This window comes from Chiloscyllium plagiosum, chromosome 11, assembly GCF_004010195.1.
Source record: "Chiloscyllium plagiosum isolate BGI_BamShark_2017 chromosome 11, ASM401019v2, whole genome shotgun sequence".
Taxonomy (NCBI): Eukaryota; Metazoa; Chordata; class Chondrichthyes; order Orectolobiformes; family Hemiscylliidae; genus Chiloscyllium; species Chiloscyllium plagiosum.
In genome coordinates this window covers 62,879,574-62,898,246 of record NC_057720.1, presented here as the reverse complement: position 1 = coordinate 62,898,246, position 18,673 = coordinate 62,879,574, and the positions used below count along the sequence as shown (strand labels likewise).

Here is an 18,673-nt window from a genome sequence, read left to right as displayed (position 1 = left end):
AGGGGATCAACCTTGGTTTGATGAAGAGTGCAGAATAGCATGCCAGGAATAGCATCAGGGATACATGGTGAAGTTACAAAACAAGATTATTTGTCTGCCAATAAGCACACGCATCAAGTGACAGGATGAGGTGATTCCACAACAACAGGTCAGCTCTACACACCTGCCACATCCTGTTTTGAATGGTGCTGGACAATTAAATAATTCACTAGGAGAGAAAGGTCCATAAACTTCTCCATCTTCAATTATTGAAGAGTCCAGCATATTAGCACAAAAGAGAAGGCTGAAGCATTTGCAATACCCTTCAGCCAGAATTGCCGAGTTTATGATCCAGAATGGACTCCTCTAGAGATCCCCAGCTTCGCAGATGCCAGTCTTCTACCAATTCAATCCATTCCATGTGATATCAAGAAAAGTCTTGAGGCACTGAATACTGACAACATTCTGGTAATAGTAGTGAAGACATCTTCTCCAAATGGATCCCAAGCCAAGTTGTTCCAGTACAGCTCCAAAAATGTTATGTACTCCTTAGTGCAGAAAATTGAGCAGGTATGTCCTTTACTGAAAAGGCAGGACAAATCCAACCCAGCCAATTACTGCCAAGTTGGTCTGCCCTCAACTATCAATAAAATGATAGGTGATGGAAAGGGTCACGAATAGTTCCATCCAGCAGCACTTGCTCCACAATAACCAGAGTTTGGCTGATAAGTAGCAAGTAACATTTGCACTACTCAAGTGCCAGGCAAAGGCCATCTCTAATGAGAGAATCTAACCATTGCCTCTGGACATTCAACGGCACTACCATCAGTGCCCCACTATCAATGCTTTGGCAGTTACCATTGACCAGAAACTAAATTGGCTACAAAAGCTGGTCAGTGGCTAGGAATTCCTCACTGGCCTAGAATGCAGCTCCAACAATACTCAAGAAGTTTGACAACATTTAAGACAAAGCTGACCACTTGACTGGTACTATATCTATTAATATACACTCCCTCCACTATCAATGTTCAGGAGCAGCAACACTCAAGATGTACAAGATGCACTGTAGAAGTTCACCAAGACTTCTTAGACAGTACCTGTCAAATCCACAAATACCACCATCTAGAAGGAAAGGGGCAATAGATATATCCAGCAAGTTCCCTTCCAAGCCACTCATCTGACTTGCAAATATATGAGTAGAGATCAAAGTGGTGCTGGAAAAGCACAGTAGGTCAGGCAGCATCCGAGGAGCAGGAAAATTGATGTTCTGGGCAAAAGCCCTTCATCAGGAATGGAGGCAGGGAGCCTCCAGGGTGGAGAAATAAATGGGGTGGGGGGAGGTGTCACACTGACTCCCACAGCTACCTGGATTACACCTCTTCCCACCCTACCTCCTGCAAAAATGCCATCCCATATTCCTAATTCCTCCACCTCTGCCATATCTGCTCCCAGGAGGACCAGTTCCATCACAGAACACACCAGAAGGCGTCCTTCTCTAGAGATCACAATTTCCCTTCCCACGTGGTTGAAGATGCCCTCCAACACATCTCATCCACATCCCGCACCTCAGCCCTCAAACCCCACCCCTCCAACCGTAACAAGGACAGAACTCCCCTGGTCCTCACTTTCCACCCTACTAACCTTCACATTAACCGCATCATCCGCCGACATTTCCGCCACCTCCAAACGGACCCCACCACCAGAGATATATTTCCCTCCCCACTCCTTTCCGCAAAGACTGTTCCCTCCGTGACTACCTGGTCTGGTCGATGTCCCCCAACAATCCACCCTCCCGTCCTGGCACCTTGCCCTGCCACTGCAGGAATTGCAAAATCTGAGCCCACACCTCCTCCCTCATCTCCATCCAAGGATCCAATGGTGCCTTCCACATCCATCAAAGTTTCACCTGCACATCCACCAATGTCATTTATTGTATCCATTGCTCCCGATGCAGTCTCCTCTACATTGGGGAGACTGGACGCCTTCTCGCAGAGCGCTTCAGGGAACAGCTCCGGGACACCTGCACCAATCAACCCCACCGCCCCGTGGCCCAACATTTCAATTCCCCCTTCCACTCTGCCGAGGTCATGCAGGTCCTGGGCCTCCTCCACCGCCATTCTCTCACCACCCGACACCTGGAGGAATAACGTCTCATCTTCCACCTTGGAACACTTCAACTCGAGGGCATCAATGTGGACTTCACCAGTTTCCTCATTTCCCCTCCCTCCACCTTACCCCAGTTCCAACCTTCCAGCTCAACACCATCCTCATGACTGTCCTACCTGCCAATCTCCCTCCCTACCTATCTGCTCCATCCTCTCCTCTGGCCTATCACCTCCATCCCCACTCCCATTCACCTATTGTACTCTTTACTACCTTCTCCCCAGCCCCACACCCTGCTCCATTTATCTCTCCACCCTGGAGGCTCCCTGCTTGCATTCGAGATGAAAGGCTTTTGCCCGAAACATCGATTTTCCTGCCTGACCTGCTGTGCTTTTCCAGCACCACTCTGATCTCTACTCTGGTTTCCAGCATCTGTAGTCCTCACTTTTGCCTTGCAAATATATTGCCACTCCTTAATTGTCACTGGATCAAAATCTTGGAACTCCCTCCCGAAAAGCATTGAGAGTCTATCTGCACCAAAAAACTGATGCGATTCAAGAAGGCAGATTTCCACCACCTTTCCAAGGGCAACTAGAAATGGGCGATAAACATTGATTTAGGCAGCCAAGTCCACACCCCAAAAATGTAGAAGAAGAAATCCCTGTATATTGATTTTATTCACAGTGTTATCCACTTCAAAGTGAAACACTTTGGCTGCAGTCATTGCCACCATGGTTCAAAGATCTTTGACATCTGCAGTCAAAGGAGTCAGTTGCTTGTCAAGAGATGAGCCTGGACATCACAATTTCTTTCCTCTTTGAGATGTCGAAAGAGGATACTCATTTCTCAAACAGGTGCAATTTCACCAGATTCAAGAGTGAAAAAAAACATGAGAACAGACACTTCGAGAGTGTAAGTGCATATACAAGTATAAAGTGCAAGAAACTTTACAATGTGGTGTCACCTGTACTACCTATGTACTCTCAGTAAGTTATTTTCTTCCCATCCCTCCAATATATCAAAGAGCAATACCAATATTCACAGCTGAGGTGCACGGACCATTCTCTGTATCTGTCGGTATAGAAGATTTGGGCAGTTGTCTCTAGGGTTGTTTGGGCCTCGAGGGCCCAGACCTGCTGTGAATGTTTTAGAATTGATAGGGGAGTTGCAGGTGAAAGGCTTACTGGTACATCCTATGAATTGGAGATGCCGGTGTTGGACTGGGGTGTACAAAGTTGAAAATCACACAACACCAGGTTATAGTCCAACAGGTTTAATTGGAAGCACACTAGCTTTCAGAGCGACGCACCTTCATCAGGTGATTGTCATCAGGCGACAATCACCTGATGAAGGAGCGTCGCTCCGAAAGCTAGTGTGCTTCCAATTAAACATGTTGGACTATAACCTGGTATTGTGTGATTTTTAACTTTGTACATCCTATGAAGGTTGAGTGATTTCATCTTCAGATCTCTGGCACTGTCCTTTTGTGGACAGAGATTCATGGGGTGCTGTTGGTGCTTGCATAGAGTAAAATTAGTTAGTTGGGAAAGAGGGATTGCAATTTGAGCAAGTTAAGAATAGCTTAGTGGTAGTAGTAGTCAGAGGCTGACACAGCACAGCACATCTGAACTTGTTGTTGTCAATGGAAGTGTTTGTGTCTCCACAAGCTGTTGCATTTTTCCCTGGTGAAATCCAACATCTTTTGGACTGAGGATTCGTATGGGCTGAGTCATTGTACCTGCTGGTCTTCATGGTCTCCACTCCATTGTGAGACATTTCTTTTTGCATTGATACAAAAGGAGGGACTGAGTGTGATGAAAGTAGATAGGAAAGCTCTTAGTGGTAATGCAGGGTCAGAATAAATACAGAGTTAACTCCAGTGAGTTAGCAGCAAGTGCTGAGGAAAATAAAAGAGTAGTTAGTTTGCAAGAATGATGTGTGTGAAGAGCTGTTGAGTGGGCATAATGCCTTCCATAAACCTCAACAAGAAGTGCATGCAGTGATAGGTTTAGAGTGTGTGGTGGCCTTGCGATTGTGAGGTAGCAGCGAAAAAGTGGTGGCACTTACCCTTGTGGAACACAGAGATCATTATCCTTCCTGGACTGTTTCACTGAGGACACTCCACTCAGCCGCTATTTTTGTACAGGCTTACAGGCTGTTTGAGTCTAGTGACGTGGCCATCTTTGCCAATCAGCGTGAAAATGTATTGCCTTTTCCCACTCTCCACAAGCATCTCCATGTTACCTGTCGGCAAAGTGAGAAGCCAATTTGCCTTTCTTGGTCACTTCTTCAGAATAACAGTCCAGGATCACAGTGAAAAAATGAATTCCTAGATTACATATTTAATGAGATGAAGAGCAGAACAAAGCACAAGAGTCACCAATAGCCATGGCAAAGCAAACCCATGAACCTCGGATAAGAAAACATTGTTGAAGAATGGGAAAATTCACCCCCATTTTGTTCAAAGGATTAATTTGAGTGTAGAATGATCATTCTCAGAAACTCACTGGTGTAATGACAATGAAAGGTAAAGGTCTTTTATTGCATTCAAGTTTGAGCTAGATAAATTTTTGACAGATGTGTCAAGGGTTGTGGGTTGTGTCAAGGGTTGTCAAGGGTTCAGGCAGGAAGTAGAGTCGAGCGTACAGCCAGGTCAACCGCCACCTTACTGAATGACTTAAACAGCCAAAGGGCCTAAACGTGCTCCTAAAACCTATATATTGCTATTGTAATGTCAATGCTGTTGCTTTTTAAATAAAGAATCGGAATACCTTTGTAGTGTTTGCTTTGTTCTCCCTGGAATACGAGGCACTTAAGAGTAGAGAAAGCAGTCACTGGCCGGGGAGATTCTTTTTAGCCACTCAGACACAATTCCAATCCAGCATAGTTGACTTTTCAGGAATTTTGCCTGAATGATTATACAGCTGGCTTCAAGAAGGAGACTAATGTTAGTTGCACAGTCTCCCACTGAACATGGAGAATACAGTGGAGGCACTGCTGGTAATATTTTTCTCGCAATGTTATGTGTTGCTAATACACTGTCCAGGGCTCACTGCAGTGCAGGAGTCTGGCGACAATTTCTCTACACAACAAGTTTTTGTTGAGATGTGGACATCTGTTGTCAAACACTTGGAGCATAGTTTGTACAAGTCTGAAGTGACACTGTCAATATTGATCTTTTAAGAGAGGCGGCAACCAAGGCATCGGTAGTGCTCAACATACTCAAGTCTATCATTAAACATTTATGAGAGATTAAAAATGTTACGGACCAGTTCTGCGGTTTTGGTTTGGGAATTTTCAAGAACAGGACAATCCTTAGCTTGAAAATTAAATGTATTTCTCTCTTCATGGCTGCTGCCAATCTGATGTGTGTTTCTAGGGTTCTGTATTTAAGTTTCCAGCATATGTAGTATTTTGCTATCATCTTGGGAATGTTGGACACAACCAAAAGTTTTACTCACTCTCTCCAGCATTTACACCTATCTTGCCTTCAGCGACAGGTTGCTCTGTTTGACCCATCCAATCTTTATGGCCTCCAGTTCCACTAATGTAATGACAATGAAAGGCATTCCACCTCTGGTGTACTGGCATTCCCTGACATTCTGAGCACATTTGTTTTTAAGTATAGACATGGGCAACGTCACTTCTGCCTCATGGTGCAACTATGTTGCATAGATAATTTAAATGCGCAATACTGTACTGCCACATGATAAGGTGAATTGACATTCATCATTAGCGAGTTTTGAAAGTTGCATCATGTCAATGCAACATTCACTCAGAGCTAAGCATGGGGATAGGGTGCATGAGTAGTGGAAGCCTGAATGTGGACACTGGTATCTGATGTTGTATCATACGTGGATTTACCACCTGGCCTCACAACTGATGGATGCCTTTTAATTAAAGGTTTTCAGAGTTTTCAACTCTAAAACATCACTCATTTTTCCTGACCATAATTAAATTTCTTCCTGCGCTAGATCCATTTTCCTGCAATGATCCCTTGACTGCTTGTGACATCTGCCACTGCCAGCCATGCTTGCCTGTTGAGACATGTTGACCTGTTGTCAATTTGTCAACACAACTGAATCGGTAAAATTCAAGTCCTAGTATAACAGCGCTTTGCCCTTTTAGTAATCCCTATAACTCACAGAGTATATTTTATTTAAATTGAACGTCTGAAATTTAGAAAAATAGGAATCAAAAGAAAATAATGTCAAGAATAAGTTCTTCCTATTGTGTCTAAGTGGTGTGTTTTATTTTGTTAGATCAACTGGAACAAACAGATTCACGTCTAAGAACAAGATGAATAGAATTCAGTAATCAAGTGGTTGGGAAATAATTTAGTGCAATAAATGTAGGGCAATGAAGTAAGAAAGTGCAATTTTCATTCCTCCGTTTCTTAAATGGCCAGACAATCCTTCATTATTTCAGCAAATATGTCAGAATATTTAATTTAAATGAGTTAATGTTTGTGTTAAAATAAAATTTATTAAAATACGAACATATATGAACACTATGAGTACTTATCTGATAACTCAAGAATAATTCTGACAGTGCCTAATTATTTAAACATCTAAGATCTATCGTTAACAGTGGTTGCCATCTCAGTGACAAATTATCTGGATTATGGTAGCAATTAAGAACTTTCCACAAGTGAACTGGCAATCTCACTATTGTTTGTTTTTACTTAACTGAGGTTTTGCATTGGCTGAAGGGGAAGCATTAACTGAAGGGGATTACTGTCCAAAAATTCAAATGAACCAACATTAGAACGGGAATATAACGAAGGACCATACTAATTACAGTAGAAAACATCTACACAGATGTTGAAATTTCTCAGGGATTCCCCCTAATATTCTTCCATATTTATCAACTTTCAGTTGCAGTTAAGAAAAGATCATAATGGTGGCATATAAACATATTGTTTCACAACTTACCTCTAATAACGATATCATCTGTTAACATTCCAAATCCTGAGGCATGATATTCTCCTGGAAAAATTACCACTGTGTCTCCACTGAAGCAACTGTCTAAGGATGCATCTAAGTTGTCATGTTGCTGAATTAGTGTATTAGCAGAGAAATCCTTAATCTGCAGAAAGCAAGTATAACTGTAGCCCAAATAAATAATTGCATTCAAACAGAAAGATGGTGCTCCTCTGTGATAAATATCTTGACATTCTCACGCCCATATTTAGGAAAAGTAAGTTATTAAATGAAAACATATTCCATGCATTCTACAATTCAAGTGAAAAGCAGTCTATGTGCGTGAGGAATGAATGGTAAAAAAAAACTGGATTTTCTGTTTTGGTGTTCACAACCTTCCCACATTGACAATCAGCCTCAAAAATAAATAGGATATGGTATCAAATGGACTTTCTCTAAAAACACTTATAATGCTGATAGGTTACTTTCTGCACTCTCATTCATGTTATAATCTCGTTCCATGCCTTTGCCATGCTTTATTTGTGCAAATTAAAGTGATATTAAACATTGTCAGTTTTGGAAACTTTTACCTAAGAGTGGTATTGAAACACTGATCGTACTGAATCAGATCCAGACAATTATGCTTTCTGAAAACAATACAACACTGCAGATTTTCACCCCTCCAGAGCTAGCATACTTCAACTATGGTTAAACAGCTCAATGATTTGGGTGTTTCAACTAGCTCAGCAGGGGGATGGGAACTTGTGTTTTACTTCCAGTACATAGGAGGATGAGAATAGGGAGGACATGGACAGTATTTCACGGTGACAGGAGTGTGCTGACAGACAGCGAGCTGGCTTCAAGTGTGTCTACTTCAACATCAGGAATATCCAGAAAAAGGTAGGTGAGCTTGCAGCATGAAACTCTAGTACATTGGATGGGTCAGTTTTTGTCCAATGTGTGCAGGAGGGTTTCCTGACACATTATGTCGAAGGGCTGACAAGAGAGGAGGCTACACTGGATCTGGTACTTGGTAATGAACCAGGCCAGGTGTTTGATTTAGTGATAGGTGAGCACTTTGGAGCGAGTGACCATAATTTGGTTATGTTTAGTTTAGCGATGGAAAGGGATAGGTACATGCCACAGGGCAAGAAGTATAGATGGGGAAAGAGCAAATATAATGTGATTAAGCAACACTTAGGAGGCATGGAATGGGGCAGCAAAATGAAGGGGATGGGGACAATTGAAATGTGCAGCTGGTTGAAGGAACAGATATTGTGTGTCTTTGATAGGTATGTCCCTGTTAGGCAGGGAGGAAGTGATAAGGTAAGGGAGCCATGGTTTACTAAAGAAATTGTATCTCTTGTTAAGCGGAAGAAGGAGGCTTATGTGTTGATGAGGCAAGTTGGTTCAGATGAGGCAATGGAGAGTTACACAGCAACTAGGAAGGAATTAAAGAGAGAGTTAAGAAGAGCAAGGAGGGGACATGAGCAGTCTTTAGCAGGTGGAATGAAAGAGAATCCTAAAGCTTTCTCGGTATGTGAGGAATAAAAGGATGACTAGGGTAGGAATACGGCCTGTCAAAGACAGAAGTAGGAAGTTGTGTGTGAATCCTGTGGAGATCGGAAAGGTGCTAAACAAATATTTCTCATCTGTTTTCACTCAGGAAAAGGAGAATATTGTAGAGGAGAAGATTGAGATAGGGGTTATTAGACTTGAAACAATTGAGATTAGTAAAGAGGAGGTGTTATCAATTCTAGAAGGTGTGAAAGTAGGTAAGTCCCCTGAGCTGGATGGGATTTTTCCAAGAATTCCCTGGGAATCTAGGGAGGAGATGGCACAGCATTTGGCCTTGATCTCTGAGTCGTCATTGTCTACAGGTTTAGTACCAGAGGACTGGAGAACTGCAAATGTTGTGCCCTTGATCAAGAAGGGCAGTAGAGATGACCCAGTTAATTATAGACCAGTGAGCTCTATGTCTGTTGTAGGAAAAGTTCTGGAAAGGATTATAAGGGATAGGATTTATAATCATCTAGCAAGCACCAATTTGATTGGAAATTGTGAATATGGATTTGTCAAGGGCAGGTCATGTCTCTCAAACCTCATGAGTTTTTTGAGAAGGTGACCAAGCATGTGGATGAAGGTAGGGCAGTTGATGTGGTGTACATGGACTTCAGTAAAGCCTTTGATAAGGTTACAGATGGTAGGCTATTGGAGAAAATATGGAAGCATCGGATTGAAGGTGATTGGTCAATTTGGAATAGAAATTGGCTTTCTGTAAGAAGGCAATGAGTGCTGGTTGATGGAAAATATTCAGCCTGGAGTCCGGTTACTATTGGCGTGCCACAAGGATCTGTTTTGGGACCATTGCTGTTTCTCATTTTTATAAATGACTTGGATGCATGCATAGGTGGATGGGTTAGTAAGTTTATAGATGATACTAAAGTTGGTGGAGTGGTGGACAGTGTGGAAGAATGTTGCAGGGGGACTTGGATAAACTGCAGAATTGAGCTGAGAGGATGCAAATGGAGTTCAATTCAGATAAATGTAAGGTGATTCACTTTGGTAAGAAAACAGGAAGGCAGAATACTGGGTCAGTGGAAAGATTCTTGGTAGTGTGATTGTGCAGAGGGATTCTGGAGTCCATGTACACAGATCTCTGAAAGTTGCCACCGAAGTTGATAGCTGAAAATGTGTTGCTGGAAAAGCGCAGCAGGTCAGGCAGCATCCAAGGAACAGGAGAATCAACATTTCGGACATAAGCCCTTCTTCAGGAATGAGGAAAGTGTGTCTAGCAGGCTAAGAAACTGGAAAAATCTGAGTTCATCCCTTGTGGTTGGAGGGTTCCCAGGCAGAAGATGAGGTGCTCTTCCTCCAACCGTTGTGTTGCCATGGTCTGGCGAAGGAGGAGTCCAAGGACCTGCATGTCCTTGGTGGTGTGGGAGAGGGAGTTAAAGTGTTGGGCTACGGGGTGGTTGGGTTGGTTGGTCCGGGTGTCCCAGCCTCCAAGGCCCTAAGGGACACTTCCATATCCGTCACAAATTCACCTGCACCTCCACACACATCATCTATTGCATCCGCTGCACCCGATGTGGCCTCCTCTATATTGGGGAGACAGGCCGCCTACTTGCGGAACGTTTCAGAGAACACCTCTGGGACACCCGGAACAACCAACCCAACCACCCCGTAGCCCAACACTTTAATTCACCCTCCCACTCCACCAAGGACATGCAGGTCCTTGGACTCCTCCATCGCCAGACCATGGCAACACGACAGTTGGAGGAAGAGCGCCTCATCTTCTGCCTGGGAACCCTCCAACCACAAGGGATGAACTCAAATTTCTCCAGTTTCTGAGCCTGCTGGACACACTTTCCTCATTCCTGAAGAAGGGCTAATGCCCGAAACGTCGATTCTCCTGTTCCTTGGATGCTGCCTGACCTGCTGTGCTTTTCCAGCAACACATTTTCAGCTCTGATCTCCAGCATCTGCAGACCTCACTTTCTCACCCAAGTTGATAGCGCTGTTAAGAAGGCATACACTGTGTTAGGTTTCATTGGTAGAGGGATTGAGTTCCAAAGCATGATATCATGCTGTAACTGTACAAATAATGGTGATGATCCGAATGACAAGGACCAAAATTCACAGTTGCTTAATATTGAGGTCTCTCTTGGAGTATTGTGTGCAGCTCTGATCGCCCTATTACAGGAAGGATGTGGAAGCATTGGAAAAGGTGCAGAGGAGATTTACCAGGATGTTGCCTGGTCTGGAGCGAAGGTCTTATGAGGAAAGGCTGCAAGACTTGGATCTGTTCTCATTGCAGAGAAGAAGGCTAAGAGGGGGTTGAATAGAGACATACAAGATGATCAGAGGATTTAATAGGGTGGACAGTGAGAGTCTTTTTCCTAGGATGATGATGTTTGCTTGCACGAGGGGGCATAGCTGCAAATTGAGAGGTGATAGATTTAAAATAGATGTCAGAGGCAAGTTCTTTACTCAGAGTGTTAAAGGCGTAGAATGCCCTGTCTGCCAATGTAGTGAATTCAGCCACATTAGCGGCACTTAAACAATCCTTGGATAAGCATATGGATGATGATGGGATAGTGTAGGGTGATGAGCTTAGATTAGTTCACAGGTCGATGCAACATTGAGGGCCGAAGGGCCTGTTCTGTGTGTATTGTTCTATGTTTACTTAACTTCAAAACTGCACAAAACTAAATTGTTAAAAATTGTTTGGAAAAACCTGACTTGACGCTCCTCCCCACTTCTATGGTATGTATGGTGTAAAAAGTGCATAGAAATTTTCTGCTAAAAAATCTTGGCTGGGAGCACCATCTATAAATTGAACACCCAACTTCCTATTGCATTAAATCAAGCTCTGAAGCCATTTTAAGGCACAGTGATACGACGTCATTGGCTCCTTGTATAGAAAGGTCATGGTATTAAGGTGGGCGTTGCCTCATGTATTCTTACTCCTTGGCTGTTCCTGGTATAGTGCTATAAAAGGGACGGTTGTAGTCCTGACATATGCTGTTGACTTGAAAGACCACAATATTAAGCAACTGTGAATTTTGGTCCTTGTCATTCGGATCATCACCATTATTATTATACACTTTTTTTTCCTACTGTGCTGCACTTTTTCTATGGTGGATCTGCAGAAAAAGGGAAGAAGCTAAAACTGAGTGACTTTCATCCCTGCAAATTAAGGATAGGGAGAGGAAGAAAATTTGTGGATACGTGGTGCTTCCAAAGATATCAGGGGAAGGATGCAGGTGTTCACTCGGTAGCCTGGAGTGAGAGGTTTGATGTGGGATGTCCCTTCAGAGAAAAGAATTCCATGATGTTTAATCCTTCATGATAGCAGCATCCTTGCAAATGGTAACGTTCTTGTTGCTCTCTTTTTACACCTTCTTTAGTTTCTCAATATCATTTTTGTAGTGTGGAGACTAAACCTGTGCAGTACTCCAACTGAAGTTTTGCCAAGGCTGTATATAATTTTAGCATTAGTTCCCCACTTTTGTGTCTATTGCTCCAAACTTATTATCACTGTGTTTGCACTCCTAGTGACCTTATCAACATGTGAAATTACTTTCAGTGATTTTTTTGTTTGAATTCCCTGATGTTTTCTTCTACATGATTTAGGTTCTTACTTTGCAAGGATTAACTGGCCCTGTTATGGAATAGGATTAAACCTTGGAGCTGCTTGTCCTGTATGACTTAGTTTGACAGAGAATGGTATAAAGAATAATAAAGCCTTTAAGATATCTCCAAAAGTAATTTTAATTTTTGCTTTTGACAATAACATAAGTGTATTATTACTAATACACATTAATCAGGACAGCTATTACAATAAAGTGATGGACAGATATATTTGAACAGTTAACTTAATAAAACTCACTGGAATAACTCACCATGTCAGCTGTTAACATTTTTGCCACAATGTGTGTTACAATTTTTCCAGAAGAGCGTTGTCCTTTTCTACGCCTCAATATTCGTGGAAAAAACGGTCCATGTGCTCTGTCATTGACGAAAATAATGAACATAAAGAACTGAATTCAAGATATAACAGTAGGTGAGCAATGGCAAATATTTTTTAAAATTACTTCATCATTCTCAATAAATATACATTCGCTTGATGAATAAAATCTTTACTGGAAATGCAGTACTGCAATGGCCAATTAGGAAAATTAAACAGAGTGTCAGATTAAAATAAACTAATAATATTCCCAGCTGAAAATGTGTTGCTGGAAAAGCACAGCAGGTCAGGCAGCATCCAAGGAGCAGGAGATTCGATGCTTCGGGCATGAGCCCTTCTTCAGGAAAGAATTCCATGATGTTTAATCCTTCTTGATAGCAGCATCCTTGCAAATGGTAACGTTCTTGTTGCTCTCTTTTTACACCTTCTTTAGTTTCTCAATATCATTTTTGTAGTGTGGAGACTAAACCTGTGTGCAGTACTCCAACTGAAGTTTTGCCAAGGCTGTACATAATTTTAGCATTAGTTCCCCACTTTTGTGTCTATTGTGTCTAGTCCTTCTTTTCCTGAAGAAGGGCTCATGCCCGAAACGTCGATTCTCCTGCTCCTTGGATGCTGCCTGACATGCTGCGCTTTTCCAGCAACACATTTTCAGCTCTGATCTCCAGCATCTGCAGTCCTCACTTTCTCCTAACAATATTCCCACAAAATCTGAGAATTGAGAATTTTTAAAATCACCAAAGGATGACAAGATCGGGTTAGAAAATTAACTAAAGAATAAATTAGCAAGAAATTTAAAACAGAGGATTTAACTTTTGCTAGTAGTAAAAAAGGAAACAATTCATGAAAGTAAACATGAGTCCAATAGAAAGGGAAGAAATTATAATGTTACTCAAGGAAATGTTTATTCTCAACTGCGTAAACAAAAAAACCTACTGAAAATTGCAAAGTATATCACTGGATTTTCATGGACACATGAAAATGGTGACTAGGACCTCATTCTGGATTGCAGACCTCATTTGTGGAGTTTCAGATTTACATCAGCGCTATTTAAGGATGTAAGCTAGCTTAGGTTACAAACCGCATTCTGCATTCCTGATCTGGCCAGCTCCATAGTGGAGACTGAACTTTTAAAGGACTCAGATATCTTGAACCATAGCTTTTCAAAGGGTCCGTCATCCAAACTAAGTTCAAAAGGTGTCACCCATGACATGTGATTGCTTTGAAACATATAATTCTTAAGAGGCTAGATAGGGTAAATGCTGAGAGGATATTTCCCCTCATGGAGTGGCTCGGACCAGAAGGCATCGTCTCAGAATTAAGGGGTTCCAATTTAAAAGTGAGATAAGGAGAAATTTCTTCTCTCAAAGGGTTGAAAGCCTTTGGAACTCCTTGCCACAGAGAGCTCTGGGATAGGGTACTTGTGTATATTTAAGGCTGAGATAGATAGATTCATGATCTGTAGGGGAATCTAAGCTTATGGGGTAAAGGCAGGCAGGCAAGTAGACATGAGGAGTTTTGAATCAGCCATGAACCCATATTGAATGGCAGAGTAGGCTTGAGGGGCCAAACTGCCTACTTCTGTTCCTATTTCTTATGGCCTTATGCCCATCATCTCTAGCAATGCAGCCCCATACAATAGTATGCATTAAAATATCTTTCGCAAAACGTCAATCATAACATTACATTTCCTTAAAATAAAAATTCTTGTCAAACAGATCAATAAAAAATGTTAATCACCTAGACCCTTTAAAAGCAACACACAGCAGAAACTCTTCATATTGGAATCTTTATCTTGTATAAACAAACATCATGAATTGACATAAGAGATCAGAGAGTCATCCATCAGGCAGTCATGTAGTGGTACTGCCACTGGACTACAACTCCAGAATCCCATGCTAATGCTCTGGGGATATCTATTCAAATTCCACCATGTGAAAACAATGAAAATTTTGTATTATAAGCTAGTTTAATAGTGACCATGCAACACTATAGATTGTTGTAAAAATCAATCTAGTTCACTCTTACCTCATCTGGCCAGCTCCAGACACACAACCATTAGGGACAGGTAAGAAGTGCTACCTAGCCAGTAACACATACATTCCAATAATGGTTTTTTTTTTTAAAAATGCTATATTTTCTCTGGAACTTGGCTATTTCAGTACTCTAATGAATATCTGGGCTTTCAACCAAATTCGGAATGTTCAGAACAGATTGAAATTAATGACAAACTGGCGTAAAAACACCTTAAAAGTACAGATATGGAAAAAAATTTAAGTGAGTATTGCTTATATCCGTGCAGAATAATATTTCAAAGTGAGTGAAATACTCACAGGAAACAGATTTGAAGAACAAAGTTGATGATTCAAATATCCTACATGATTAGTTTTCTGGTTCATGCTGTCAGGAAGAGGTAAATTCCAAACAAAGAATGCAATATAATCTATAGGATATCCCAAACAGCTGTCAAGTTATTTATAAGCAACAAATTCAAGTGTATAACTGTCGTAGAATTGCAATCAGATAATGTGAATTTGTTGCTTGTCAATACACTTGAATTTGTTGCTTGTAAATACTTTGAGAGCTGTTTGTGATATCTTATATAATATAGATAATTTGATTTCAATCAATTCAGGTGGCTAAATGTACTAAAAGTACTGAAAAGCTTCAGGAAGAAAAAAACATTAAATGAAATAAATATTTGCATGATATAACTTTGCATTAAATTTAACATAATGAAGATCCACTTTGATGCTGTTACCTAAGACGCAAATCTTCCCAGATTTTTAGTAGTCCACAAATCATTAAAATTTCATAATATTTTTTCCAACATTCCACTGCTTCGGCTGCTGATGGGTCCTCTCTTATATTGCTTTGGTACTCAATAAGCTCCACACGTTTGTTTCTATACTTTTCCAATGTTCTTTTGAAACGCTGACCTATAGGGCCTGGTATTGTTCCATCTTGAATATCATAAAATCTGAGAATTATTAAAAACATGTAGAAGTGAATATAAAAAGATTATTGCAGTATAAGAATAGTTGGTAAAGTTTGCTTCTTAATTATGAAAAGTTCCTCCTAACTGCTAAATATTAAATAAACGTCTACCTCAGTTCTAGGTCCTAGAGCTGAACAAAGAGACCTTGGAATGCAGGTTCACATCTCCTTGAAAGTGGAGTCGCAGGTAGATAGGATAGTGAAGACGACGTTTGGTATGCTTTCTTTTATTGGTCAGAGTATTGAGTAGGAGTTGGGAGGTCATATTGCAGCTGTACATGACATTGGTTAGGCCACTGTTGGAATATTGCATGCAATTCTGGTCTCCTGCCTATCGGAAAGATGTTGTGAAACTTGAAAGGGTTCAGAAAAGATTTACAAGGATGTTGCAGGTTTGGAAGATTTGAGCTATAGGGAGAGGCTGAACAAGCTGGGGCTGTTTTCCCTGGAGCGTTGGAGGTTGAGGAGTGACCTTGTAGAGGTTTACAAAATCATGAGGGCCACGGATAGGGTAAATAGACAAAGTCTTTTTCTTGGGTTCAGGGAGTCCAGAACTAGAGGGGGCATAGGTTTAGGGTGAGAGGGGAAAGATATAAAAGAGATCTAAGGGGCAACATTTTCACGCAGAGGGTGGTATGTGTTTGGAATGAGCTGCCAGAGGAAGTGGTGGAGGCTGGTACAATTGCAACATTTAAGAAGCATTTGGATAGGTTTATGAATAGGAAGGGTTTGGAGGGATATGGGGCGGATGCTGGCAGGTGGGACTAGATTGGGTTGGGATATCTGGTCGGCATGGACAGGTTGGACCAAAGGGTCTGTTTCCATGTTGTACATCTCTATGACTCTACTATGGTCTCCCTGATCTTCTGAAATAGTTGACACAATGCCAGTGTGATCTATCTTGAAACTTAAGAACTGAGCACCCACAGATTTCTGGGCTTGAGAAGTCTGAATATTCACAACCACTGGTGAGAAGATTTGTCTCATCTGAATATTGAACCCTTGATCCTGAAATTTGGGTCCCTAGATTTAGAAATGATCGAGTGAAAATAAAACTACTAGTGCCTGAACCTTGAGGAAATCCAGCAGAAGATTTCAAAGTTGCATTCTTGAGTGATTTAATAAATTTCTTGTTTTGCACTTACTGACAGTTCTTAACCCAGAAGCTGTGTTTGTTGATTTACAATGCTGGCCATTTTAAAATCTCCTCTGTACAGTCTATTCTGATGACATGACGGTTCAGTTACCACATGACCCCACAAAATCGCATTAACAGCAGCACCATTTAAACCAATGGGACTGGAATCACGTTATAATCAATGCAAGTAGGGAAAGTTTGCATTCTACAAATAATGGTTTAAATTCAACAATCGTGTCATAGCCAATTCGCGCTGAAGAAATGCACGTCATATCAGAACCAACTGTGTTGCCAGAAAATTGGTGGAGTGTGGTGTTAAGGAGATGGAGGGTTCTGGTGGTATATCTTAATTAGTTTACAATGCTTTAACTTTATTTAACATTTGAATTTCTTTGAGTTGTGCAATATTAAAAAGAAATTGCGTTCTCTGTTGTAAGCTTCTGTCAAATTAAGTTCTCTCAAGGGACCATTTATGAAAATGTGACCTGAGTAGCATGTGGACACAGTTGTGTTTTTTAAAAAAGGTTTGCTTTGGATACCAGCTGTTGGATGCATTCCCAGTAAATCTTTTGTTCGGTTCTTGGCTGCTTATGGTGTTCTAGTTGTTTCCAGATAGAAAATGACAACTTCCAATTTGTGAAAAATTATGGAGAAAGGAAGTTATTGCCACCTGCAATGTTAATAGTTCACGGAACGCCAGGCTATTTCTCTGCAACGGAAGTACCTCTGGGTCTTTACTACACTATGACAAGTATAATTAGCACTTGAAGCTGTTGGTTTACGCATGACTCTGATATGTAGTAATATTTTTGTTCTTTGGTAACCTAAGCTCAATATCATAGGAACTCTTGTTCTTTATGTTCCAAGTTAAATGCTTCTTTAGTTTTTGTGCAAGCAACTTCGTACCTGCTTGTGGAATCCAGGTAATATGCAGCATATTGAAATTTGAATTGCTGTATACAATCTATCTATACTTGGCAAACAGCAATGATGGAGTTACAAAATGAGAAACTGGATTCTTAGCCATACTACATCTGAACCATTGCCAGCTCCATCACAAAAGTAAATAATTCAGCTCTAAGGAGAGGCTAAAAAAGCTAGGGTTGTTTTCTCTGGAGCAGCAGAGCTGAGGAGAGACTTGATAGAAGTCAATAAAATGGAGATGCGTAGGTAGGGTTGACAGTCAGAATCTCTTTCCTAGCGTTGAAATGTTTAATACTAGAGGGCATGCACTTAAAATGAGAGGGGGAAAGTTCAAATGACATGTGAGGGGCAGGGTTTTTTTTATGTGGAGAGTGGTATGCGTCTGGAACATGCTGCCAGGGATGGTGGTGGAGGCAGATACGAAAGGGGTGTTTAAGGGGCTTTTAAATAAGTATATAAAAATGCAAGAAATGTAGGAATATGGAACAGGTGCAGGCAGCAGGGATTAATTTCATTTGTCGACATGTTCGGCATAACATCTGGGCTGAAGGGGCGGTTCCTGTGCTGTAGTGTTCTATGTTCTAATTCTAAACTCTCCAGCTAAGGAAATCAGCTTCCCAGTATCTACATTATCAAACCCTTGCTGTTCATTCTTATGAATTCCAGATAACATCAGGCCATTCTATTTAGCTTCCCTTCACACCTAGGAAACAATGTAGTGAACTTTAATGGCAGCCTGCGAAAGGCAAGTGTATCATTTACACAGAGCACACACTGTATACCAGGTGTGATTTCATCACAGTCACATATAATCATAACAAGAATTTTTTTTCCTTTTATAGTCTAACACCTTAATAATGCAAGGAGGAGGCTAGAAAAGTACAGCAAGTCAGGCAGCATCAGAAATTGGACAAGTCCAAAGTTTCAGATATAACCCTTCTTCAGGAATGGAGGTGGGAGTAGAAGGAGTTTCAGATAAAGAGAGGGGTGGATGCTTATGGGTGGGGAGAGGGGCAGAATGGTGAGTTGATGATGGGTGAATATAGGTGGTAGGTTCAACCTGGTAGGTCAATGGAGGGGGGGGGGGGGGGGGCGCGGGAAATGAATCCGGTTGGTAGCTGAAAGAAAAGATAGGGC

General features: G+C 41.4%; 1 protein-coding gene across 1 annotated transcript in view; it reads right to left on the bottom strand.

The window, feature by feature from the left end:
• LOC122554733 (testicular spindle-associated protein SHCBP1L-like) overlaps positions 1 to 18,673 on the bottom strand; it is a 74,895-nt gene that overhangs the window by 23,173 nt on the left and 33,049 nt on the right. Inside the window, exons 5-7 of the mRNA XM_043700111.1 lie at positions 15,239 to 15,457; positions 12,413 to 12,518; positions 7,017 to 7,170 (exon numbers count right to left, since the gene is read on the bottom strand). Of these exons, the coding sequence (XP_043556046.1) occupies positions 7,017 to 7,170; positions 12,413 to 12,518; positions 15,239 to 15,457 (479 nt within the window). The remainder of the gene's footprint in view (positions 1 to 7,016; positions 7,171 to 12,412; positions 12,519 to 15,238; positions 15,458 to 18,673) is intronic.